The 25722-nt window shown below is 52.1% G+C and overlaps 2 protein-coding genes across 18 annotated transcripts in view; both read left to right on the forward strand.

Moving 5' to 3' along the window:
- ZNF324B (zinc finger protein 324B) lies at nt 1-17114 on the forward strand. 8 transcript variants are annotated; one of them, XM_078361045.1, is made up of 5 exons: nt 1-818; nt 10061-11818; nt 12694-12860; nt 13274-13390; nt 14357-17114. In XM_078361045.1, the coding sequence occupies exons 3-5, from the start codon at nt 12740-12742 to the stop codon at nt 15757-15759; spliced, it is 1641 nt and encodes a 546-aa protein (XP_078217171.1). In that variant the 5' UTR covers nt 1-818; nt 10061-11818; nt 12694-12739; the 3' UTR covers nt 15760-17114. The 8 variants fall into 8 exon arrangements, with proteins under 8 accessions (XP_078217171.1, XP_078217173.1, XP_078217174.1 ...); XM_078361047.1 differs by having other exon boundaries at nt 10061-10640; XM_078361049.1 differs by lacking the exon at nt 1-818 and having other exon boundaries at nt 10677-10759; nt 11718-11818.
- Nucleotides 15693-25722, forward strand: part of LOC144576369 (uncharacterized) — a 15067-nt gene continuing 5037 nt past the window's right edge. For 8 of the 10 annotated variants that reach the window (XR_013531168.1, XR_013531169.1, XR_013531170.1 and 5 more), the window contains exons 1-3: nt 22338-22464; nt 24405-24531; nt 25015-25131. Coding sequence is in view for 3 of the 10 variants with exons in the window: in XM_008988847.5 (XP_008987095.3) it covers nt 24411-24531; nt 25015-25131 (238 nt within the window). In the remaining 7 variants the exon portion in view is untranslated. Of the gene's footprint in view, nt 15709-22337; nt 22465-22645; nt 23267-24404; nt 24532-25014; nt 25132-25722 lie in introns of those variants that run through there. The other 2 variants (XM_078361044.1, XM_008988848.5) reach the window with 2 other exon arrangements.

The following is a 25722-nucleotide window of genomic DNA, read 5'->3' on the forward strand; positions in this document are numbered from 1 at the left end:
GGGACTTCCGTCGTCGTCCTCGGACCATCACTTGGGCATTTATCGGTTTTATCTGCACCTGAAGGGACCGCGTTTCCAGGCGAGGGACGTAATCTTGGGAGCTTCCTGGGTCCGTGAAAGCAGGATCGAGGAAGGCACGAGAGTCGGCGAAGTTACGCCTCCGTGACATATAAGCGCCCCTACCGCGACGAATATCGCCCCCCACCCCCGAGCCCCAGCGTCTCCCGCTGCCGTAGATAAAGCGGGCCTAGTGGGACCCTCAGGCCGCACCGCGCGGAGGTGTCCGCGGCTTCCGGGAGTCGTCGTCATTGCCGTTGTGTCAGCTTTATGGGGCGTGAGGCCAAGAAAAGCTACGCGTTTGGAGGTCTTGACCCAGCGTGCAGACGGCTCCAGGCATGGGACGTGCGCCAAGGGTCACCTGGTACCCACTCGGTTGGACTCATCACCATTGTCCTAACTCTCTGATTGAGAAGTATCTGCCCCAGGTCCCCCGCGGCCCTACCGAATCGTGTGGAGCGTTCACAGGTGGCGGGGGCGGGTGTCACCATTTCCGAATCCAGTCTGTTGAGACGTGGAGGGTACAGGAGGAGGGATCTGCGTATGCGAAGACTTAGACGTGAGACTGACCCGAGCGTTCAGGAAGGCTCTCGTGCCCCCTCCGCAGCGAGTGGAGAGCGTAAGAGGAGTCCTGCCTCTCCTGACACACTGAGGGTGCTGGGAGCCATGAAAGGTTTTGGACAGAAAAGGGATGGACGTGATCTGAGTTAGAATTTCGAAAGTATTCCAGTGGCTGCTGAATGAACACACTACTGGAGAAGGTGGTTGTAGCGGGGCTGGAAGCAGGGAGGCTATGGGGAGGTTATTGCAGTATTGTTCCGGACAGTTATGATAGTGGCCTGTCCGGAATGGAAGCAACAGTGATGGGAGAAGTGATCCTAGTGAATCTTCCAGGTAGAGCTGATGGAATCTCTTGTTACCTTAGATAAGTGGAGTAAGCATGAGTAGGGGTGAAGAACAATCCTAAGTATTGAGGAAGAATTAGGATGCCTCTTGTGGAGAATGAAGGTTGGCAACTGGGAGGAGGAGGATGGATTTTGTAGGTATAGAATCTGAATTGTTGGCCGGGTGCGGTGGCTCACGCCAATAATCCCAGCACTTTGGGAGGCCGAGGCAGGTGGATCACGAGGTCAAGAGATCGAGACCATCCTGGTCAACAAGGTGAAACCCCGTCTCTACTAAAAATATGAAAAGTAGCTGGGCATGGTGTTGCACGCCTGTAGTGCCAGCTACTCGGGAGGCTGAGGCAGGAGAATTGCTTGAACCCAGGAGGCAGAGGTTGTGGTGAGCCGAGATCGTGCCATTGCACTCCAGTATGGGTAACAACAGAGAAACTCCGTCTCAAAAAAAAAAAAAGAGAGAATCTGAATTGTTTGGAGACCTGTGAGTGGAGGTGTCAAATGGGCCCCTGGATACATCAAATTCTGGTGTGGCTTCAGGAAGTCCGGACTGCATTATGTTGGTGGTCTGGACCAGGGAAGGGCCTGAAGATAGGATATGGGAAGGAGGGTTTTAGGTTGCAGCTACAGATGCACCCTCGAGGTGAGTGTGAAGTGTTGAGACTAAGGACCAATGACTAGGGCTCGTGCCCAGTGCTTAGATCTCATCTGTCTGCCCATTGGCTTGGTGTTGCAGGGCTTGGTGACCTTTGAGGACAAGGTCAGTACAGCTGCCAAAAACGTGGGGCTCCTTAGTGAGGTCCAGGGGGGCTTCTACAGTGACATGATTCTAGAGAGCTTTGTACTCCTGTGCTCACTAGGTAAGGCTGCTGTGTCTCCTCTTTCCCCTACACCTGAAATCTGTGTTTTCCTTTGCCTTTCCCTTGTTCCCTGTGGGAGGTGCTGCTGGCCCTGGCACTGGCCACTGTCCTGCTAGTTATCCCTGGCTGCTGCAAAAATAACACCTTCTGCAAAGCTACAGTTACAGTCCCTGCACACACTCCTGCGCCCTTGTCCGGCTCCTGAGGCCTCCTGTAGCCCAACCGACCAGCAGCAAAATGAAGACCTTGATGGCGGTGCCAGCAGTCCCGCCCCTCAGTGCCCTGTGTGGCATATCACATGCAGCTGGGTCTTTTCCTGGCTAGGTTACCTGTCAGGATCTGTGGCTTTTCTGTCCCTTCTGCCACATTCCCTCATTGTAGTAGAAGTTTTCTGTCAGCTGTCTCTTGTGAGTCCCAGTGGACACTGACATGGTCATTGATTGTGGGATCACTGAGCATTGACTTTGGGATGTTCAGTTCTTCCCGGCTATATACCTGCACAGGTGATCTTCACCTACTGTGGCTTGTCATGGGGTGGTTCACCTTGGCGTGTTCTGCCTGCTTTTTTTTTTTTTGAGACTGAGTTTTGCTCTTGTTACCCAGGCTGGAGTGCAATGTCACGATCTCGGCTCAACGCAACCTCCGCCTCCTGGGTTCAGGCAATTCTCCTGCCTCAGCCTCCTGAGTAGCTGGGATTACAGGCATGCGCCACCATGCCCAGCTAATTTTTTTTGTATTTTTAATAGAGACGGGGTTTCACCTTGTTGACCAGGATGGTCTCGATCTCTTGACCTTGTGATCCACCCACCTTGGCCTCCCAAAGTGCTGGGATTACAGGCGTGAGCCACCGTATCTGTCCGGCATGTGCTGCCTTCTTACAAACCACTTGATCAGAGCTCTGTAGGATCACTGCCCCCCACTTCTGCAATGTGATCACCTAACTAGAACAAATGAAGAGACCTGACTGGTGGCGGACAGGGTGGCTTGAAGTAGGCCATGGACAGAGAGGCTGCATGCACCAGTTCTGTTGAATGGAAGACAGCTGTTGGAGAGCTGTTGGCAGTGTCCTGGTGGCTCACCTGGTATCTGAGTTGTGCCCTCTATTGCCCTCGCACCAGGATGTGTAGCCATGCCTTTTAAAAAATTTTTTTTCTGGCCTGGCACATTGGCTCATGCCTGTAATCCCAGCACTTTGGGAGGCCGAGGCTGGCAGATCACAGAGTCAGGAGTTCGAGACCAGCCTAGCCAATATAGCGAAACCCTGTTTCTACTAAAAGAAATTTAAAAATTAGCCAAGCGTGGTGGTGTGCTCCTATAATCCCAGCTACTCAGGAGACTGAGGCAAGAGAATGACTTGAACTTGGGGGACAGAGGTTACAGTGAGCCAAGATCATGCCATTGCACTCCAGCCTAGGCAATAGAGTGAGACTCCATTTCAAAAAAAAAAATTCCGACCTTCTGACACTCTATCCTACTTTGCCCTGACTTCTGTCCCCTGGATGGCCTCCTTTCTCTAGCTTCCAAGACTCATTCTTTCTTCTTCTCCCCTCTTCCCTTCAATGGCCAGGTCTTCTACCATTGGCCTCCCGTTAATGTGTCTTGAACTGATAATGTATCTCTAAATAGTTCTTATCTGCACATGGTGGCTCATGCCTGTAGTCCCACCTACTTGGGTTGCTGAGGCAGGAGGGTCAATTGAGCCCAGGAGTTTGAGTCCAGCTTGGGCAACATAGCGAGATCCTATCTCTAAGATAAATAAATACATAAATATATAAATAGTTTTTGAAAACCTGTTCTTGGCCATGCGCAGTGGCTCACACCTGTAATCCTAGCACTTTGGGAGATCAAGGTGGGCAGATAGCCTGAGCTCAGGAGTTCGAGACTAGCCTGGACAACGTGAAGTAACCCATCTCTACTGAAAATACAAAAAAACTAGCCGGGCGTGGAAGCACGTGCCTGTAGTCCCAGCTACTTGGGATCCTGAGGCAGGAGAATCCCTTGAATCCAGGAGACAGAGGTTTCAGTGAGCCGAGAATGTGCCACTGCATTCCAGCACAACAGAGAAGGCTGTCTCAAAAAAAAAAAAAAAAAAGAGTGGCCGGGCGCGGTGGCTCACGCCTGTAATCCCAGCACTTTGGGAGGCCAAGGCGGGTGGATCACAAGGTCAAGAGATCGAAACCATTTTGGTCAACATGGTGAAACCCCGTCTCTACTCAAAATACAAAAAATTAGCTGGGGGCATGGTGGCGCGCGCCTGTAATCCCAGCTACTCAGGAGGCTGAGGCAGGAGAATTGCCTGAACCCAGGAGGCAGAGGTTGCAGTGAGCCAAGATCGCGCCATTGCACTCCAGCCTGGGTAGCAAGAGCGAAACTCTGTCTCAAAAAAAAAAAAAAAGAAGAAGAAGAAAGAAAACCTGTTTTTCCATGAGACTGGCTTGTTCCATCTGAGGAGTATGGCCATAGATGTCAGTTGTTCAAGACCTGGACTTCTCTCACTGCATGGTACTGGCCTGTCACCAGACATTAGGGCCCTGCACTCCACATTTTGCAGAACATACAGAGGACTGACACTGAAGAGATATCTGATAAAGACATAGCAGTTGGAAAGGTGTTTCAGGAGAAGGAAAGCTTTTCCCCTACCAAAAAACTTAACAGTGTAAAAATTGCAAGTGTCTTTGGAGCATCAGAAGGCCTTCACTTTTAACTTCATCCTGAGAAAGCAGGAGTACATCCACATCTTCAAAGGACTTTACAAGTCCAGGTGAGCCACCTGGCACCTGACTTGAGGTTCATACATCTTACATTTAGAGCTCTGTTTTCATTAGCAAAAAAAAAAAAAAAAAATTAACACCAGAGAATAGTTGTACAAATGCAATAACCACGTGAAAGCTTTCAGTGAAATATGAAACGCATCCTGCAGAATTCTCATCAGAGAAAGGCCCAATGCATGCAGCTAATGTTGGAAAGCCTTTTCTCATAGTTTTAATCCTATTTAGCACCAGCAATTTACAGCATTGTGAGTGTAGCACACAGGAGAGCAAAAAATTGCAGCTCCTGCCTTGATTGGCACCAGAAACTTCACCCTGGAGAAAAACCTTTTGATTGTAGTAAATGCAGGAAAGTCTTCAGCTGCTTTATTCAGTATAAAATAATCCACACTGGCTGGGTGTGGTGGCTCATGCCTATAATCCCAGCACTTTGGGAAGCCGAGGCAGGTGGATAATCTGAGGTCACGAGTTCGAGACCAGGCTGGCCAACATGGCAAAACCCACTCTCTACAAAAAATACAAAAATAGGCTTGGCATGGTGGCATGCATTCTGTAATCCTAGACACACCAGAGGCTGAGGGAGAAGAATCTCTTGAACCTAGGACGCAGAGGTTGCAGTGAACTGAGATGGAGCCACTGCACTCCAGCCTGGGTGGCAAAGCAAGACCCTGTCTTCCGCCCCCACAAAAAAAAAAGCAGACCCTATGTGAGTAGCCTTCAGCCACAGCCAAACCTTGTATAGAAGGATTCCTCTCTGAGGAGACACTCCATGATGGTCCTGCATGTGGAGAAGCCGATAGAACCCATGTTGTACTTTGCGACCCACTGAGGGACTTTGGCAGAGCTGTCACACCACTGGGTCCTGTGGCGGAAGCCCATCTGTGTTTGATAGTGACTTCCCAGTTGCTCAATGTAAGTCACTCCCTGTTCCCTGTTTATACTACCTTGGAGAGATGGTAGTGGCTCTGCACCCATTTGGGTGGTATCATGCTCACTCATGATGGGGTTTTACATGGACATGACCCCATTCCAAGCAAGGAGCCTGACTGGATAATTTCTTTCTCTCTTTTCTTCCTCCCCTCTCCTCCCCTTCCCTCCCTTTCCCGTCCCTCTCCTCTCTCTCCCTTCTTTCCTTCCCTCCCTCACTCCCTCCCTTCCTTCTGTCTTTTTTTGTTTGTTTGTTTTCAGACAGAGCTGGCTCTGTCACCCAGGCTGGAGTACAATGGCACTATCTTGGCTCACTATAACCTCTGCCTCCTGGGTTCAAGCAATTCTCCTGCCTCAGCCTCCCAAGTAGCTGGGATTACAGGCATGCACCACCTTGCCCGGGTAATTTTTGTATTTTTAGTAGAGACAGGCTTTCACCATATATTGGCCAGGCTGGTCTCAGACTCCTGACCTCAAGTCATCTGCTCGCCTCTGCCTCCCAACATGCTGGGATTATTGGCGTGAGCCACCACTCCCAGCCCAGATTGGATAGTTTCTGAGGGACATGTGGGTAAGATTCCCATTTTCCATGGACATTGTAAAGTGAGCATTTGACACCCATGATGTCTTCATTGAGCTTCATTAAGAACTTATAACAAAGGTTTTATGCATTCTTGTCATCACTTAGCCCTGGTACCCTTACCTCAGGGAGTACACTGGTCTGCATGATAATGCATTCATCACTCATTAATTCACCTTTGATAGCGGAGTCCTGTTGAGAGGATGGAGTGAACTGAGAACTGAGATGTTCTCAGACTGTCCATCAGGGGTCCCTATAGCACTTGACTCAAGGGCACAGCAGCAAGGAGCATGGCTCTAATTGTGGCTGCCCCTGGGAAAGAATGGAAGGCTGTGTTCTGAAGCTTCTGACCTGGAGTTTGCCTGGGGAAAGGAATGGTTGGTCTGGAAGAAGCAGGAGAGTAGTCTTTATTCCAAGGAATGTCTCCCAGCAGCAACCTTGAAAGCAAGCCAGGCTGGGTGCAGCGGCTTGTGTCTATAATCCCAGCACTTTGGGAGGCCAAGCCTCAGACAGTTTTACATTTGTTTCTGCTAGATGTTTCCAGATCATGAGGCTATAAACCAAGCTTGTCCAACCTAATGCCCACAGGCCACATGAGGCCTGAGATGGTTTGGAATGTGACCCAACATAAATTTGTAAACTTTCTTTATTTTTATTTCTTTATTTTTTTTGACACGGAGTTTCACTCTTGTTTCCCAGGCTGGAGTGCAATGGCGGGATCTCGGCTCACCTCAACCTCCGCCTCCCGGGTTCAGGCAATTCTCCTGCCTCAGCCTCCCGAGTAGCTGGGATTACAGGCACGCGCCACCGTGCCCAGCTAATTTTTTGTATTTTTAGTAGAGACGGGGTTTCACCATGTTGACCAGGATGGTTTCGATCTCTTGACCTCGTGATCCACCCGCCTCGGCCTCCCAAAGTGCTGGGATTACAGGCTTGAGCCACCGCGCCCAGCCCAAATTTGTAAACTTTCTGAAAACATTAGATTTTTTTGTGTGACTTTTTTTTTCTTTAGCTCATCAGCTACTGTTAGTATTAGTGTATTTTATGTGTGGCCCAAGATAATTCTTCTTCCAACATGGCCCAGGGAAGCCAAAAGATTGGATACTCCTCCTATAAACCCAGATTAAAACAAAATATTTGTTTACACAATTCACTGGTAAATAAGATTAATATTGTTTATTATGTTAATATCGGTTTAATGAAAACAGCTGTATCTGCTGAGTTATAGACAAGATACCTATGTACTTAACTATGAGGTTCATACTTAGGTACTGACCTGATATTAACAGGTCATAAAATTGATTAATATAAAAATAACTTAAGGGCTGTGCACAGTGGCTAGTGCCTGTAATCCCAGCTACTTGGGAGGCTGAGTCAGGAGGATTACTTGAAGTCATAAGACCAGCCTAAGCAATGATGACTATCCCTGTCTAGCATTTTCATTTTCATAAGTAATCTAGATATAATTGTTTAAAAATAAATTAGATAATTGCAAATGGAATAAATGTTTATAAATAAACTTTAAAAAAAATTTTGGAGAGATGGTGCCTCACTGTGTTGCCCAGGCTGGCATTGAACTCTTGAGCTCATGCGATCCTTCCACCTTGGCCTCTCAGAATGCTAGGATTACAGGCATGAGCTACTGCACTCAGCCTGAACTTCCTTTTTTTTTTTTTTTTTTGAGATGGAGTCTTGCTATGTCACCCAGGCTAGAGTGCAGTGGTGTGATCTTAGCTCACTGCAATGTCTGCCTCCCCGGCTCAGGTGACTCTCCTGCCTCAGCCTCCCAAGTAGCTGGGATTACAGGCACATGCCACCACATTCAGCTAATTTTGTATTCGTAGTAGAGATGGTTTAGCCAGCCTGGTCTCAAACTCCTGACCTTAGGTCATCTGTCTATCTTAGCCTCCCAAAGTGCAGAAGACTTCTAACTAACCAATGGGACTGGTCATGGTTGCTCACGCCTGTAATTCCAGCACTTTGTGAGGCTGAAGCGGGTGGATCACGAGGTCAAGAGATCAAGACCATCCTGGTCAACATGGTGAAACCCCTTCTCTACTAAAAATACAAAAATTAGCTGGGCATGGTGGCGCATGCCTGCAGTCCCAGCTACTCAGGAGGCTGAGGCAGGAGAATTGCCTGAACCCAGGAGGCAGAGGTTGCGGTGAGCCGAGATCACACCATTGCACTCCAGCCTGGGTAACGAGTTAAACTCCATCTCAAAAAAAAATAAGAAATAAATATAGTACTAAGAGTGGAGGTTTAGGAAATGATAAAAGGTCTAAAGAAGCTGAAAAGGGCCGGGCGCAGTGGCTCAAGCCTGTAATCCCAGCACTTTGGGAGGCCGAGGCGGGTGGATCACGAGGTCAAGAGACCGAGACCATCCTGGTTAACATGGTGAAACCCCGTCTCTACTAAAAATACAAAAAATTAGCTGGGCATGGTGGCGTGTGCCTGTAATCCCAGCTACTCAGGAGGCTGAGGCAGGAGAATTGCCTGAACCCAGGAGGTGGAGGTTGTGGTGAGCCGAGATCGCGCCATTGCACTCCAGCCTGGGTAACAAGAGTGAAACTCCGTCTCAAAAAAAAAAGATGTTGAAGAGGACTTACAAAAGAGGAGCAGCCTGGGTGTGTTGGCTCACGCCTATAATCCCAGCATTTTGGGAGGCGGAGGCAGGAGGATCACGAGGTCATGTAGGGTCCAGCCCTGCAGGGTACTGTGAGTCCCTCTGCTAGTGCAGAGATGAGTAACTATGGAAATAAAAGACACAAGACACCAAGAAAAAGAAAACAAGACTTTGGGCCTAGGGGTCTACTGCCAACCAAAGCTTGGAGTCAGGCAGTGGCCCCAAGTGCCTGGACACTGACTTTTATTGAGTACAAAGCAGGGGGCAGGGTAGGTAGTGTGAAGTAATGGAGGTCAGTGGTAGGGTCAGGTAAATCACATGTCTTGGAGATAGGGGCCCAGGTCTTTGAAGTAGCCCAGGCGAGGAGAAAACCTGATGTGTCAGCACTTTTCCCATACTTGTCAAGAAAGAACAAAAGCATTAAGGTTTATGTTATTACTACTGATTTTTATCTTTTGGGAAAAAGAGAGACCAGGTGCAGAAACAGAGCATGAGAGTGGAGAGAACATGACCACTGAAGCACAGCATCGCATAGAGACAGTTAAGTCCCTGGATGTCTGCGGGCCTGCCTGACAGCCGTCAGGCCTATGACAAGAGCTTGGAGTGGAGTTTTCTCCTAACTTACTCAGTGACCTGAGTATGCAGCACTGCACTCCATCCTAGGTGACAGAGTCAGACCCAGTCTTAAAAAAAAAAAAGTTTAAAAATTGCTTGAAATGTTAATAATGCCTCTAAGCATTTGATTAAATCACAATTATACCTTGTGTTCCTAAATTTTTTCAAAGCAAGAATATTTCAAATAAAAACATTCAAAAATTGACAAGCTATCTTACCCTACAAGGATCTACAAGTAGAGTTAATTCTGTGGACAGTTATAACAGAAAGCAGACAGATATTTAAAGATGGAGGTATGTATAGAGGAAGGGAGGCAAAATGAATTAAGGTCCTTGACATCTGCGAACTGCCTAAGGATCCTAAAAACAAGACCCTTACAGGGGAGCAACAAAGAGAGAACCATTTATTCTCTGCCAACAACAGGGTCATTCTACATTGAGACTGCCCTGCCTTTCGTTATGTGTCAAGGACACTTAGATTGGTCCAGAGAAAAAAGGAACAAAGAAGCAATTTTGTGATGTGTGGGGCAAGGCAAGAACTAGATAGTCTAAGGACAAGCAGGGCTGGGAATTACCTTCTGCTCATCCAAGTTACAAGGAAAACAAGTTTTGGGTGAGCGTCCAAGAACAATCACAGACTCAAGAATAATGTAGTCTTACGGGCTGAGAATTCTTTGTGTAGAGGTTGAAAAACTGATTTTTTTTTTTTTTTTTTTTTTTGCCAATCAGTTTGAGCTTATAAGGTTGCTCAGGTTAGCCTTGAACTCATGACCTCGCCTTCGCAAGCGCCACGACCTCCGGCGGGAGCCACTTTGGACCCCGAAAAACTGATCTTAAACCTTTACAGGACACTGACACACAGAGAGGTCAAACCGGCGCCAGGGACGCACACAGTCAGCGAGAGGCAGAGCAGAGAAGGGAACCCGGAGCTCCAAGCTACGGCTCGTCCACCTACACCTGCCCTAACCAGTGCGTTTTCTTCTCCGTGCTCCCCGCGGGTGTTCTCTTCTGGAACCTCGCCGTTTCTGCTTTCGCACCTGCAGGGTTTTGTCTCCAGGGCTGCTTAGGTGGGCGCCAGGAACCGGGAACCCCAACGCGGAACTATCCGTCTGAAGACTCCACCAGTGCCACGGAGACCTTGGAAACCCGGGGCGGCTGAGCTCCACTCCTTTTCCCCAGACCCCACCCGGGCAGCGCTTGGCCGTTGCCGTGGAGACTGGTAATGGCCCCGCTTTCACACCGGACAACAGGCGGGAACCACATGACCCAGAAGACTGTGCGCAAGCGTCTGCGTGTCTATTGGGCCAATGTAAGCTGAGGGGGCTGGACTTCCGGCTCTGGGACTGTCATTTCGCTGCCCGCGTCAGGCAAGACCGGTGGCCTGGGCTGTGGCGCGCGGGTCGGGGCCCGAGGCGGGCGGCTAGGAAGGTACTGACCGGGAGCAGCCGCTGGCTCCCGCAAGCCTCGGTTTCTTCCGAGTGCGGAGTGGGCGGCCCGGGGGCAGTCGGACCCCAACGGGAGCCGCGCGTTCTCCGGCGCCGTGGAAGCCCCGGAGGGGGCACACTGGGCACTCTGCGCCCAAGACTACCGGGGAGGCTGAGGCGCGCACGGGGCAGTCGCGGGACAGTGCGGGCGGCGATGGCGGTGCCGGGTGGTCCACGCCTGTCTCCCCGCCCAGCTGCGGGTTTCGGTGGCTGCGCTGACAGACCCGCGCCGGGGAGGCGGGGGAGCCCCTGCTCCCACAGACCGCGCCCCCTCGGAGGGAGGCCCTTTCCTAGACCTCGCGCCCGGTCGTCTTTCCTCTTCCTGCCCTGAGGCATCAGTGCAGACCCCTGTGTTCAAAGCACCTGTAGGCTGAGGTCCTGAAGGGAGCTACGAGGGTAGAGTCCTGCATGTGGAAAACCTGGGAGGGGAGCCGGAGCCGGAGCCCTCCATGTGGAGCCCGGGGAGAGGGGACGTGTGTGGCTGCAGTAGCGGGCGAGGTGGTGGGCTTTGTCTCGAGGACGTCGGGAGACATAGAAGGTTTTGAGCAGAATCAGGACATCCTGAGTTGGAATTTTTTTTCTTTTTTTTTTTTTTTTTTTGAGACGGAGTTTCGCTCTTGTTACCCAGGCTGGAGTGCAATGGCACGAACTCGGCTCACCGCAACCTCCGCCTCCCGGGTTCAGGCAATTCTCCTCCCTCAGCCTTCTGAGTAGCTGGGATTACTGGCACGCGCCACCATGCCCAGCTAATTTTTTGTATCTTTAGTAGAGATGGGGTTTCACCATGTTGACCAGGATGGTCTCCATCTCTTGACCTCGTGATCCACCCGCCTCGGCCTCCCAAAGTGCTGGGATTACAGGCTTGAGCCACAGCGCCCAGCCTGAGTTGGAATTTTTAAAAGGTTCCACCGCTTGCTACGTGGAGAACAGACACGCAGGGGTATCGGCATGAGTGGAAGAACCTACTGCCACAGTCTGTGCAGCAGTGGAGGTGGGCGACCAGGTGAATTTTGGTGAATCTGTGGATGCATCAGGTGTGGGGTGGTTGAAGAATTAACTGCCCCACGTGGTTCACCCGGAGCGCCTGGAAGAAGGGAGCTGCTCTAGACAAAGGAGAATGGAAGGGAAAGCAGGTTTCCTTCAGGGGAAAGATCAGGAGTCTGGGATGTCGCAGATTGGTCATGTCACTAGACCTGACCTTGTTGGTGGCCTGGGCTGAGCACAGGGCATATGAACTGGACTGAGGAAGGCGGTACTGAGTGACCCAGGTGTGGGCAGTTAAAGCTTGAGGGTAAAGAAAACTGGCTGGGAGGCCTGAGGCTATCAGGGGAGTTCAGCAGGTGACTGAAAGGAGAAGAGGGGCGCCATGTGGAGGAAGGAAGGGATTGAATTCCTGTGTGTTCACAGGTTCTGGGGGCTGTTCCCCTTTGATGACTGGTGGGGATCATCCTTTCTCTCAGGCTGTCAGGCAAGCACAGCAGGGGAAGGTCTCAGTGATGGGCATGTGTGCGGGATCCACAGCTGGGACTTTACACAGTTGCTTATTACAAAAGCAAGAAGGACATATTTGGGGAGGGACATGAGTGGTCACGTTGAGACATGAGTGGATACTTGGAGCCGCCCTTGGTGTGGCAGCTAAGAGCCCAGTCAGGGCTTGCTCTAGCCTGCTTGTGTAGGGGTGGCCAGTGGGGAGGTCCATCAGGGACCTGGACCAAGAGGACAGAGGAGAGGGGTTCCAGACAGGTGAGGGAAGTGCCACTTGAAGATAATCCTGGGGCAGAACCCAGGGAAGGAGGGACATCAGGGGAGGTGACTGTTGGGATGGGGAGCTTGGTCCTGGGTCACATCCATACCTTAGACTATGCCTTTCTCTCTTAGGATCTGATGGCCTGTCTCCCCGCCCAGCCTGCTCTTTTAGGATCTGATGGCCTTCGAGGATGTGGCCGTGTACTTCTCCGAGGAGGAGTGGGGGCTCCTGGACACGGCACAGAGGGCCCTGTACCGCCATGTGATGCTGGAAAACTTCACACTTGTGACCTCACTTGGTAAGGCCCGAGTGCTCCCTGGAAAGTGCAGTTGGTGACCATCTGGCCTGCCAGGACTTCCTCTTCACTTCCCTCCTGGCCACTGAGCAGGATCAGATCTCACTGGGGCCATGTGGAACAGAGGTCTGGTCCTGTAGACATGTAGTTTGGTTGGGTCAGCCACTCCCTGCAACCCTGTCCAGCTGTGGCCTCTCCCATGCCTGGGCACTGTCCCCTTCCTTTGGTGTCCTGGGCACAGGTGCTGCTCTGGGGAGGCATGAGCTACTCCTATGATCGACTCGCCCTGTGCCATCTTTAGATTCTCCCAGTTGCACTGATGACTATTTCCATAAAGCCCTGACTCCCGCTCTCCTTTCGAAGGGTGGGTTGTCTTGAGCTGGGGCTGGGCTCTCACCTGCTTCTCATCCTCACAGGACTCTCCACTTCCCGACCTCTTGTGGTCATCCAACTTGAGCGTGGTGAGGACCCCTGGGTTCCCAGTGTGAAGGACATGACCTTGGCCAGGAACGCCTATGGGAGGCGCACCACTGGTGAGTGGAAGCTCAGGGTGGGGTGTACTCAGGACCAACCTGTGGCGAAGCCTCTGTCCCCGCTTTTCTGACCCTGGAAACAAATCCTCCTCTCCTGCCTCCCACCTTACTTCTTCTCTTCCATCATCAGCCTCTCCTGGAGGCAGCAGACTTAGTAGGTGCCCTTGAAGGGAGAGCTACAAGGGCACACGAACTGGTTCACACATAAAGGCCTAACCTCACCTGGGCTGTGTGGCCTTGAATCCTCCATGACTAGTGGCCATGATTGATAGGTCATTTATTTCTCCCATTATTCGTCTTTGGACTCATCAGATGTTTTTATTTTATTATTTTATTTTTAGAGACAGGGTTTCTCCATGTTGGTCAGGCTGGTCTCGAAGTCCCGACCTCAGGTGATCCACCCACCTCGGTCTCCCAAAGTGCTGGGATTACAGGCATGAGCCACCACACCTGGCCTCATCAAATGTTTCTTAAGGGCTTGCAGGAACTATAGACACAGCCTTGACCAGGACACTTCTGGTCCTACCTTGGTGGGGCTGATGGGGAGAGGCACTCGGTAAACAGGATTCGGGAGTACAGTCTAGAGCACTGGATGGAGGTCATTGCAAGAGCAGTCTGGGGAGTCGGTGCCCGAGACAGGGGCACCAGGGAAGAAGGGAGTAAGCTATGGAAAGGGACTGGGTGGAACAGCCAGTATGGAGACCTGGGTGTCACACAGCAGCTGCCCAGTTTTCCTCAGCCCCGCATCCTGGGTGTCTGGGGAGTTCCCACTGCAGTCAGTGCCACACCCATCAGGGCAGATGCTTCCCCCAAACCCCCAGCCCCTCTTGCAGGGCTGGCCTCACCTCTACTTCTCCCCTAAGCTTTTGTGCCAGTCCCCACGTTCCCCCTTGCTTGTCCACTCAGCCTACCCAGGTCCTCTCCTAACCAGGATGCCCCAGACAACCACTCTTTCTCTGCCTTTAGGTTCCTGGCATTTGGAAGAGGATGGAGATGTTTCTGGAGAAGCAGCATGGCCAGGGGCCTTCCCAGATACTCCAGCTGTGATGACTGCTAGTGTCTTCCCTGTTGCCGGTGCCTGCCACAGTACAGAAGGCCTGCAGCAACAACGGGGTGCCTCCCCATCTCGGGAGAGAAAACCCACGGGGGTGTCTGTGATCTACTGGGAGAGGCTCCTGCTAGGCTCCGGCAGGGACCAGGCCAGCATCAGCCTGCGACTGACCTCCCCGCTCAGGCCCCCTAAGAGCAGCCGGCCCAGGGAAAAGACCCTCAAAGAGCACCTGGTGCCTAGGGGAGGTCAGTCCAGGGTGCCCAAGCGTCAGAAGCCGTGTGCTCCGGAGGCCCCTGGGAGAGCCTTCAGGAACACCCTGGACCTGGAGGCTGCCAGCGGTCAGGGGGATCACAGAATGGGTGCGGCTTGGCAGGAGCCTCAGAGACTCCTCGGTGGCCAGGAGCCCTCCACCTGGGATGAGCTGGGCGAGGCTCTCCACGCTGGGGAAAAGTCCTTCGAATGCAGGGCGTGCAGCAAAGTGTTCGTGAAGAGCTCCGACCTCCTCAAGCACCTACGCACCCACACGGGGGAGCGGCCCTACGAGTGCTCCCAGTGCGGCAAGGCCTTCAGCCAGACGTCGCACCTGACGCAGCACCAGCGCATCCACAGCGGCGAGACGCCCTACGCGTGCCCCGCGTGTGGCAAGGCCTTCAGGCACAGCTCCTCACTGGTGCGGCACCAGCGCATCCACACGGCCGAGAAGTCCTTCCGCTGCTCCGAGTGCGGCAAGGCCTTCAGCCACGGCTCCAACCTCAGCCAGCACCGCAAGATACACGCGGGCGGGCGTCCCTATGCCTGTGCACAGTGTGGCCGCCGCTTCTGCCGCAACTCGCACCTGATCCAGCACGAGCGCACGCACACGGGCGAGAAGCCCTTCGTGTGCGCGCTCTGCGGCGCCGCCTTCAGCCAGGGCTCCTCACTCTTTTTGCACCAGCGTGTGCACACGGGCGAGAAGCCTTTCGCCTGCGCACAGTGTGGCCGCGCCTTTAGCCGCAGCTCCAACCTGACCCAGCACCAGCTCCTGCACACGGGCGAGCGGCCCTTCCGCTGTGGGGACTGTGGCAAGGGTTTCGCCAAGGGCACTGTGCTGCTGAGCCACCGGCGCATTCACACGGGCGAGAAGCCCTTCGTGTGCACGCAGTGTGACCATGCCTTCCGTGAGCGCCCGGCCCTCTTGCACCACCAGAGGATCCACACCACAGAGAAGACCAATGCCGGAGCAGCAGACTGCACCCCCGCGCCAGGACTCCTTCAGGTGCATCGGAAGGTGCGTCGGGGAGGGAAGCCAAGCCCAATCCTGAAGCCAGCGAAAGTCTGAGGTCACAGGTTGCAGCCTCACCCTTTCTTGGCCTTATATGAATCCCTTTCGTAGCTAAAGAGTCCGTGTCGTCTTCAAACCCACAGTGGGGAAAAGCCCTGTGCCTGAGAGTCAGGGAAGAGGGAGACCCTTTGGCTGTGGTTCCATTTGCAGGTGGGAACAGGATTTGCCAGTGTATTCATAGCTCACACCTCCATCCCCAAAGAGGTAACACTACAGAAGCATCAGAGAGAGGACATGTCAGTCCCAGCTGTAATGCAGAAACATCAGAGGGACTGACGTGTCCAGCTGTAACACTGCAGAAACATCAGAGCGAGGACGTGTCAGCTGGGACTCTGGTGGGACTGAGCTGTAGCTGGAGCCATAGGAGGCTGACAAAATCAGCACTGCACCATGAATTGCTACTTCATGTGTTATGATACTGGATGCTGAAGTGAGGGGAATGCAGACATGGGGTAGGGGTAGCCCAGAGAAACTTAGGGTATCTGCATACAAACTGGCTGCTGTACAGACACTGAGGACATTCCCCCCCGCCCCCCAGGCCTCTGTTCAAGTCTTCATGGGGGCCATCCCACCACACAGGAGACTATAGGGGCCTGGGAATCAGGGTGTGGCCTATGAGTGTGAGCCTCCTCCTCTGGGAAAAAGAAAAGGTTTGGGTCTACTCAGCGTCATGTTTGCAGATTCCAACAGGCAGGATCCTAGTGACAGTCAGCCTGTGCTCGCTGCTGGCTCCTGGGCTGTGTGTGCTCTGGTCCGCCAAGTGTGATGGGCTGGGCTGGGGTCAAACACACAGCCAACTCAGGAGAGGGATGCCCGTGGGGGAACATGTGGCTCTCAGCATTGGAAGGACAGAGCTAGGATGATGGTTTTCCAGTGGCACTTGTTCAGGTTCTCATCCACGTCTCAGCTTGGCCAAGGCCTGTCACTGACTCATTTACCAAAGTCGACGTGATGAGGAGCCTTTGCACTTGAAAGGACAGTGGTAGCTTCAGAGCAGATAAGGCGGAGCTGCTCATTTTTGCTAGCTTTGGTGGCCACTTCCCCCTCCAACTCCCTGTCTCATCTTACCCTTATTATGCCTCCTCGATTGGAGGGTTGAATAGGAAGCTGAACAGAGAGCTGAATAGGAAGGACTTGCCATTACCTAAGGCCGTGCATGACACCCTCCTGGGGACCTCCCCACCCCAGTGTAATGGCCCTGTATGGCAGAGACAGAAGGGTGGGCTGGGGGCCATTTGCTTCCTGTGGCCTTAAGCCTACTACACCCCATCCCTACCTAGGACCTTACCGTCAAGGAAATTAATGGTCTTTTAAATGGAAAAAATTAAAAGATGAGCATTTGCAACTTAAAATAGATGTAGTTTCCTTGACAGTAGTGTGGACCCCTACAACACAGCCTCCTGTCTCTATTCCAGGGCATGGTTCATTTTTTTTTTTTTGAGATGTAGTTTTGCTCTTGTTGTCCAGGCTGGAGTATAATGTCATGATCTCAACTCACTGCAACCTCCACCTCCTGGGTTCAAGTGATTCTTCTGTCTCAGCCTCCTGAGTAGCTGGGATTACAGACATGCGCCACCACACCAAGCTAATTTTGTATTTTTAGTAGAGCCAGGGTTTCTCCATGTTGGTCAGGCTGGTCTCAAACTCCCGACCTCAGGTGATCCATCCACCTCGGCCTCCCAAAGTGCTGGGATTACAGGTGTGAGCCACCATGTCTGTTTGTTTGTTTGTTGAGACAGTGTCTGTCTGTTGCCCAGGCTGGAGTGCAGTGGGGCAATCTCGGCTCCGCCTCCTGAGTTGAAGCCATTCTTTTGCCTCAGCACCTTGAGTAGCTGGGATTGCAGGCTTCCACTAATACACCTGGCTAATTTTGGTATTTTTAGTAGAGACGAGGTTTTACCATGTTAGTCAGGCAGGTCTCAAACTGACCTCAAGTGATCAGCCCATGTTGTTCTCCTGAAGTGCTGGGATGACAGGCGTGAGCCACCGTGCCTGCCTACGTACCATGATTTTAAAGTTGCAGTGGTTCCCTACTGCTTGTAACTCAGTCTTGTCTTTTCAGTGGTAACCAATTTCTGTTTCAAACTGAAAGGTGCATGAGGGGGAGTTCTGGTATTAGTCTGTTTTGTGTCACCGTAAAGGAACACCTAAGGCTGGGTAATATATAAAGAAAAGAGGATCGGGCCGGGCGCGGTGGCTCACGCCTGTAATCCCAGCACTTTGGGAGGCCGAGGTGGGTGGATCATGAGGTCAAGAGATCGAGACCATCCTGGTCAATATGGTGAAACCCTGTCTCTACTAAAAATACAAAAATTAGCTGGGCATGGTGGTGCGCACCTGTAGTCCCAGCTACTTGGCAGTCTGAGGCAGGATAATTGCTTGAACCCAGAAGGCGGAGGTTGCGGTGAGCCGAGATCCTGCCATTGCACTCCAGTCTGGGTAACAACAGCGAAGCTCCGTCTCAAAAAAAAAAATTAGATATTTATAATTACATAAAAATTATATATTTATAATTTTTTTAAGTAAAAATAACCTTTCTACTTTTTCTCATTTGGATCCTGTTTCTGGGAATTTTTTTTTTTTTGAGATGGAATTTAGCTCTGTTGTCCAAGCTGGGGTGCAGTGGTGCGATCTTAGCTCACTGCAACCTCCGTCTCCCATGTTCAAGCGATTCTCCTGCCTCAGCCTCCTGAGTAGCTGGGACTACAGGCACCTGTCATCACGCCCAGCTAATTTTTTGTATTTTTAGTAGAGATGGGGTTTCACCGTGTTAGTGAGGATGATCTCAATCTCCTGACCTCATGATGCCCCTGCCTTGGCCTCCCGAAGTGCTCTGATTACAGGCGTGAGCCACCGTACCCAGCCAGAATTTTTTTTTTTCAGTTGACTGAAACTCCATTTTAAATGTGTTTGGTCCCTCTGTTTCCTTCTTTCCTTGTTAGTATGATGTAAAATTTTATTGGCCTTCTCAAAAACTTAAAATCTCTCTAAATTGGTTTATTTAAGAGTTGTTCTCCCATTTTCTTCTACTCTTTCTTCCTTTTGCTGTCTTTGATACCACATAGAGAAATCTGGAAGCGTCTTCTAATGTCCCTGAGACCCTCTGAGGAACACAGAAAAAGTGTCACATATACCTTCTATGGAGTCTTCTGTCTTCCTCATGGAGTCCTAGAGTAGCAGGCAGTTTATTTGAAGCCTAAAGCTCTGATCTCTTTTACATTGAGTTCTCTGATGTTTTGGCCTGGGGGGTTCTATGAAAGAACATGATCTTTGGGTGAGTAATGGCTGGTAAGTTACTGGCAAGGGCTGCAGTTTTGGCGGTAGGTGATAGCAGCTGTCAGTGAGTGGTTATTACTGCAGGGTCTACTAATTCCTCTGCATGTTTAAATAAGAAAACCATTGTTTGAACACTTGGAGACTTATAGAAACACTCATCACCAAGGGATCAGAATCCTGTCGGAGATGGGCTGATCACAGAGTGGGCTAATTGGTGCTAGGTCTCCCACGAGCCTCAGGGAATGTCCATGCAGTGAGGTGCACTGTGGAAGCACAGCCCTGTCCTATGGTATTTCCATCTTGTGAGGGACTCAAGATTCCATATAAAAGTGGGATTCAGCCGGGCGTGGTGGCTCACGCATATAATCCCAGCACTTTGGGAGGCTGAAGCGGGTGGATCACGAGGTCAAGAGATCGAGACCATCCTGGTCAACAAGGTGAAACTCCATCTCTACTAAAAATACAAAAATTAGCTGGGCATGGTGGTGCACACCTGTAGTCCCAGCTACTCAGTAGGCTGAGGCAGAATTGCTTAAACCCAGAAGGCGGAGGTTGCGGTGAGCCGAGATCGTGCCATTGCACTCCAGTCTGGGTAACAACAGCGAAACTCCATTTCAAAAAAAAAAAGTGGGATTCTTGATTTTTAAAGTGCTAGATGCTCTGCCTTTCAACTGTGTCACTTTTTACATAGAAGAGGTTTCCATCATGTTGGTCAGGCTGGTCTCGAACTCCTGACCTCGTGATCTGCCTGCCTCGGCCTCCCAAAGTGCTGGGATTACAGGCGTGAGCCACCGCACCCGGCCTATATTTTTCAGTTTTAAAAAATGCAGCCCTGCTTGAGTCGACATCTTCAATCATTGCAGATCGCTAACTGAAGCTGTCCCACTCCCCAGGAAGGAAGAGGACAAAACAAATTGGCCATGGTTAAAGATGTGATGGTAAAAAAAAAAAAAAAAAATGGTCATTTTATTTTTTTGTGGCTGAAAACTCAACATAATAATCATAATTGTGACTGATAGCATACCATATACCAGTCATCTTGTTGTTCAAACCAGGATGAGAAGTGGAAAATGTATTAGAAAATATCACTCAGCACTGGGCACGGTGGCTCAGGCCTGTAATCCCAACACTTTTGGCAGCTGAGGCGGGTGGATCACGAGGTCAAGAGATCGAGACCATCCTGGCCAACACAGTGAAACCCCGTCTCTACTAAGAAAGACACAAATTAGCTGAGCATGGTGGTGTGTGCCTGTAGTCCCAGCTACTTGGGAATCTGAGGCAGGAGAATCACTTGAAGTGGGAGGCAGAGGTTGCAGTGAGCTGAGATTCAGGCAGATCACTTGAGGAGTGGAGTTCGAGACCAGCCCTACCAACATGGTAAAACCTTGTCTCTACTAAAAATACAAAAAATTAGCTGGGTGTGGTAGCATGTACCTGTAATTTCAGCTATTCGGGAGGCTGAGCCACAAGAATCTCTTGAACCCAGGAGGCAGAGATTGCAGTGAGCCAAGATTGTGCCACTCCACTCCAGCCCGGGTGACAGAGCAAGATGCTGTCTCAAAAAAAAGAAAAAAAGTTTAAATTATTTCAAAGTAACAAAGTGTATATTAAAACATTCCAAACATGATGAGCCTTCTTGCCCTACAAGGATTTACAAGTAGAATCAGTTAGGTGGACAGTTATAGCTGACAGTCGACAGAGAGTTATAGATGGAGGTAGGTATAGAGGGAGGGAGGCAAAAAGAATTAAGAAATTTCACACCTGAGAATTGTCTGCAGTTCCCAAAAACAAGACAAACTCCTGAGGTCAGGAGTTCAAGACCAGCCTGTCAAACATGGTGAAACCCCGTCTCTACTAAAAATACAAAAATTAGCCGGGCGTGGTGGTGCACACCTGTGGTCCCACCTAGTAGAGAGGCTGAGTCAGGAGGATCACTTGAAGCTGGAGGCCGAGGTTGCAGTGAGCCTAGATCGTGCCACTGCACTCCAGCATTGGCAACAGAGCAAGATCCTGTCAAAAAAAAAATCAAAACAAAACAAACACTTAAATTGGTTCCAAGAAAAAAGGAAAAAAGTCAATATTGTGATGTGTGGGGCCAGACAAGAACTAGATGGTCTAAGGACAAGCAAGCCTGGGGAAGTACCTTCTGCCCATCCAAATTACAAGGAAAACAGACGCCTTGGGCAAGCCTCCAAAAACAATCACAGACTCAAGACAAATACAGGCTTACAGGCTGAGAATTCTCATGCCTGTAATCCCAACACTTTGGGAGGCCAAGGCGGGTGGATCACGAGGTCAAGAGATCGAGACCATCCTGGTCAACGTGGTGAAACCCCGTCTCTACTAAAAATACAAGAAATTAGCTGAGCATGGTGGCACGTGCCTGTAATCCCAGCTACTCGAGAGGCTGAAGCAGGAGAATCACCTGAACCCAGGAGGCGGAGGTTGCGGTGAGCCGAGATCGCGCCATTGCACTCCAGCCTGGGTAACAAGGGGGAAACTCTGTCTCAAAAAAAAAAAAAAAAAAAAAGAGAAACTGACCTTAGGCCGGTCGCGGTGGTCCACACGTGTAATCTCAGCACTTTGGGAGGCTGAGGCAGGCGGATCACGAGGTCAGGAGTTTGAGACCAACATGGCCAAACCCCGTGTCTACTAAAAATACAAAAATTAGCCAGGTGTGGTAATCCCAGCGACTCTGGAGGCTGAGGCAGGAGAATCACTAGAACCCGGGAGGTGGAGGTTGCAGTGAGCCGAGATTGTGCCACTGCCCTCCAACCTGGGCGACAAGAGCAATACTACGTCTCAAAAAAAAACAAAAAAACACCTTAAACATTTACGGGACACTGACACAGACAGAAGTCAAACCCATGCCCAGTACGCACAGTCGGTGAGAGACAGAGCTGGGAAGGGAACCCAGAGCTCCAGGCAACGACTCCTCCACCCACACCTGCCCTACGCGGTGCGTTTTCTCTCCCGTGCTCCCCGCTGGTGTTGCCTTCTGGAACCTTGGCAGTTTCTGCTTTCGTACCTGCAGGGTCTAGTCTCGGGGCTGCTTGGGTGGGCGCCGGGAACCCGTAACCCGGAGGCAGGACTACCCACCAGCGCCACCGAGACCTTGAAAGCCCGTGGCAGCCACGTAACTCCATTTCCCAGCGCCCCGCGCAGCGGCGCTTGGACGTTGCCATGGAGACCGGTAAGGGCCCCGCCTCTACGGCGAGAAACTGGCGGGAACCACATGACCCCGAAGGCTGCGCGCAGGCATCCGCGGCGTGCATTGGGCCAATGAGAACCGGAGGGCTGGACTTCCGGCGGCGGGGCTGTCACTTCGCTGCTCGCGTCAGGCCACACCGGTGGTCTGGGCCGGGGCCCGCGGGTTGGGGCCGGTTTCCAGGAGGTTCCCGGGGCCCGAGGCGGGCGGCGAGGAAGGTACTGGCTGAGGGCCCGCGTCGGGCCCGCCCTGCGCACGCGTCGTGACCCAGGGCGCCGGTCGCCGGCCGCGCCCCCTAAACCTCTGTTTCTCAGCGCGTCGTGGGCGTTCCGGGGGCTGTCGGCCGCAGCGGGAGCAATGCGCTCTCCCGCCGTACGGCAGCCCGGGAGGCTGCGCGCTGGGCGTTCCGCGTCCTTGACAGCCGGGGAGGCCGAGGCCCGGGGTGTCCCGGCGATGCTGCGGGTGGGGATGGCGGTGCCGGGTGGTCCACGCCTTTCTTCCCTCCCAGTTGCGGGTTCCGCCGCGGCGGCGGCGCTGACAAGCCCGCGCCGGGGAGGCGGGGGAGCCCCTGCTGCCACAGACCACGACCCCACGGAGGGAGGCCCCTTTCTAGACCTCGCCTCGTCGTATTTCCTCTCCCTGCCCCGGGTGGTTAGGGGGTCAGTGCAAACCCCGGTGTCCAGGGCACCAGTGGGCTCCCGACTTCCGGCAGCCAAGCGGCTGAAATCCTGAAGGAAGCTCGGAGGGGACAGTCCGGAGTGTGCAAAACCTGGGAGGGGAGCTCGAGCCCAGGTGCTTCTGGGCGGGAGAAGATGGGACGTGTGTGGCTGCAGTAGCGGGCGAAGAGGTGGGCTTTATCTCGAGGACGTCGGGAGGCGTGGAAGGTTTTGAACAGAACCAGGACATCCTCTGAGTTGGGGTTTTAAAATGGTTCCACCGTTTGCCGCGTGGAGAACAGACGTGCAGGCGTGTCGGCATGAATGGAAGAACCTGTCTAGGCAGCTGTAGGGGTGACATCAGGTGAATTCCAGGTGCATCTGCGGATGCATCACATGTGGGGTGGCTGAAGAACTACCCCATGTTGTTCAGCCTGAGCGCCTGGAAGAAGGGAGCTGCTGTAAACAGAAAGGAGGATTAAAGGGAAGGCAGGTTTCCTCCAGGGGAAAGATCAGGAGTCTGGGATGTCCCAGGTTGGTCATGTCACTGGATCTGACGTTGTTGGTGTCCTAGGCTGTGGACAGGGCCTATGAATTGAACTGAGGAGTGGGTAGACACTCAGCCAGGTGTGGGCAGTTATGGCTTGAGGATAAAGAAGACCAGCTGGGATGCTTGGGGCTATGGGGGAAGGGGAGGAGGGGAGGCAGCTGAGGAGGGGAGGGAGGCAACAGAGAGGGAAAGAAATATAGGGGGTACCCTGTGGAAGGAAGAAGGGATTGAGTTCACAGGTTCTTGGGATGCTGCCCTGTGGCTACTGGTAAGAATCATCCAGTCTCAGGCTGCATGAGCAGCCTGGAAATGTCAGGCAAGCAGGCTTAGCAGGGGAGGTTACCAGTGATGGACATTCCTGGGAAGCCCCAGCTGGGACTTACAGTTTATTGTTACAAGAGCAGAAAGGGCACATCTGAGGAGCGTCATGAGCAGTCATACTGAGTCATGAGTGGACACCTTCAGCTGCTCTTGGGGTGGCGACTGAGGGCCCAGCCAGGACTTGCTCTAGACTTGTGTATGCACTGGCCAGTGGGGAGGCTAAGATGTGGACAGGAAGGGAAGAGGGGAGGGGTCCCAGACATGTGAGGGAAGTGCCATCTGAAGATAGTGGGCACAGAACCCAGGGAAGGAGGGTGAGAGTCTGAGGGACATCATGGGAGGTGGCTGTTGGGATGGGGCACTTGATCCTGGCTCACAATCATACCTTAAACCAAGCTTGTCCAACCCCCAGCCCAGGATGGCTTTGAATGTGGCCCAGAACAAATTCTTAAACTTTCTTAAAACGTGAGATATTTTTGCAATTTTTTTTTTGTTTAGCTCATCAGCTGTTATTAGTATTAGTGTATTTTATGTGTTGCCCAAGACAATTCTTTCAGTGTGGCCTGGGAAGCCAAAAGCTTGGATGACCCAGTTTTAGACCATGCCTATCTTCCCCTCCCTGCCCTTTTAGGACCAGATGGCCTTCGAGGATGTGGCTGTGTACTTCTCCCAGGAGGAGTGGGGGCTCCTGGACACAGCCCAGAGGGCCCTGTACCGCCGTGTGATGCTGGACAACTTCGCACTTGTGGCCTCACTGGGTAAGGCCCTGGATACTCCATGAAATGGGCTATTGATGACAAGCTGACTGGCCAGGACTGCCCCTCACCTCCCCGGTGGCTGATGAGCAGGCCCATACCTTGCAGCCAGGGGCCACGTGGAATAATAGGGGGCTGGTCCCATTTTATATATATATACATGTGTGTATACACACACACACACACACACACACACATATATGTAGACATGCAGTCTGGTTGGCTCAGCCACTCCCTGTGGCCCTGTCCAGCTGTGGCCTCTCGGTGCCTGGGCTCAGTCCCCTTCCTTTGGTGCTCTGGACACAGTTGCTGCCCTGGCAATGAATGAGCTATTCCTGTCAGACCCTTGCCCTGTGCCATCTTTAGATTCTCCTGGTTGCACAGATGACGTTTTCTATTTCTATGAAGCCTTGACTCCTGCCCTCTGTTAGGAGGTGGGTTGTCTTGACCTGGGGCTTGACTCTAACCTACACCACCTCCTCACAGGACTCTCCACCTCTCGACCTCGTGTGGTCATCCAACTCGAGCGTGGTGAGGAGCCCTGGGTTCCTAGTGAAACGGACATGACCATGTCCAGGAACACCCACAGGAGGCGCAACCCTGGTGAGTGGGAGCTCAGGGTGGGGTGAATTTGGGACCAACCTGTGGCCATGCCTCTGTCCCTGCTTCCCATACTCCCAGGAAGCACCCTCCTCACCTACCTCCCACCCGATTCACTTCTCTTCCATCATCAACCTCTCCTGGAGGCTGTAGCCTTAGCTGCCCTTGAAGGGCACAGAAGCTGGCTTGACACAGAAGGGCCCTCAGGCTATGGTGAGACCAGGTCAGAGTCCTGCCATCAGCTGGGCTGTGTGGCTTCAAACCCTCCATGGCCTAGTCACTGCCATGATTAATGGCCCATTTCTTTAACTCATCATTCATCTTTGTGTTCAGCAAACGATTCCTCAGTGCTCACAGTGGCCAGGCCCATTCCAGGCAATGTAGACAAAACCTCTACATTCCAGGCAGATCCAGGTCCTGCTTTTGTGGGGCTTGTGGTGTGGTGGGAGAGGCTGTCGGTAAGCAGGATTCAGGAGTACAATCTAGAGCATTGGATGGAGGTCATTGCAAGAGCAGGCTGGGGAGTGGGTGCCCGAGACGGGGGCACCAAGGGAGAAGGGGGTGAGCAATGGAAAGGGAGTGGGCAGAACAGCC

The sequence above is a fragment of the Callithrix jacchus genome, chromosome 22 (genome assembly GCF_049354715.1).
Source record: "Callithrix jacchus isolate 240 chromosome 22, calJac240_pri, whole genome shotgun sequence".
Taxonomy (NCBI): Eukaryota; Metazoa; Chordata; class Mammalia; order Primates; family Cebidae; genus Callithrix; species Callithrix jacchus.

Bases quoted from the DNA above. Each gene is read 5' to 3' on its own strand.
- ZNF324B (XM_078361048.1), top strand. From the start codon at position 12,740: ATGGCCTTCGAGGATGTGGCCGTGTACTTCTCCGAGGAGGAGTGGGGG. The intron at 12,861-13,273 runs GTAAGGCCCGAG...TCATCCTCACAG, and splicing joins CACACTTGTGACCTCACTTG to GACTCTCCACTTCCCGACCT. The intron at 13,391-14,356 runs GTGAGTGGAAGC...CTCTGCCTTTAG, and splicing joins CTATGGGAGGCGCACCACTG to GTTCCTGGCATTTGGAAGAG.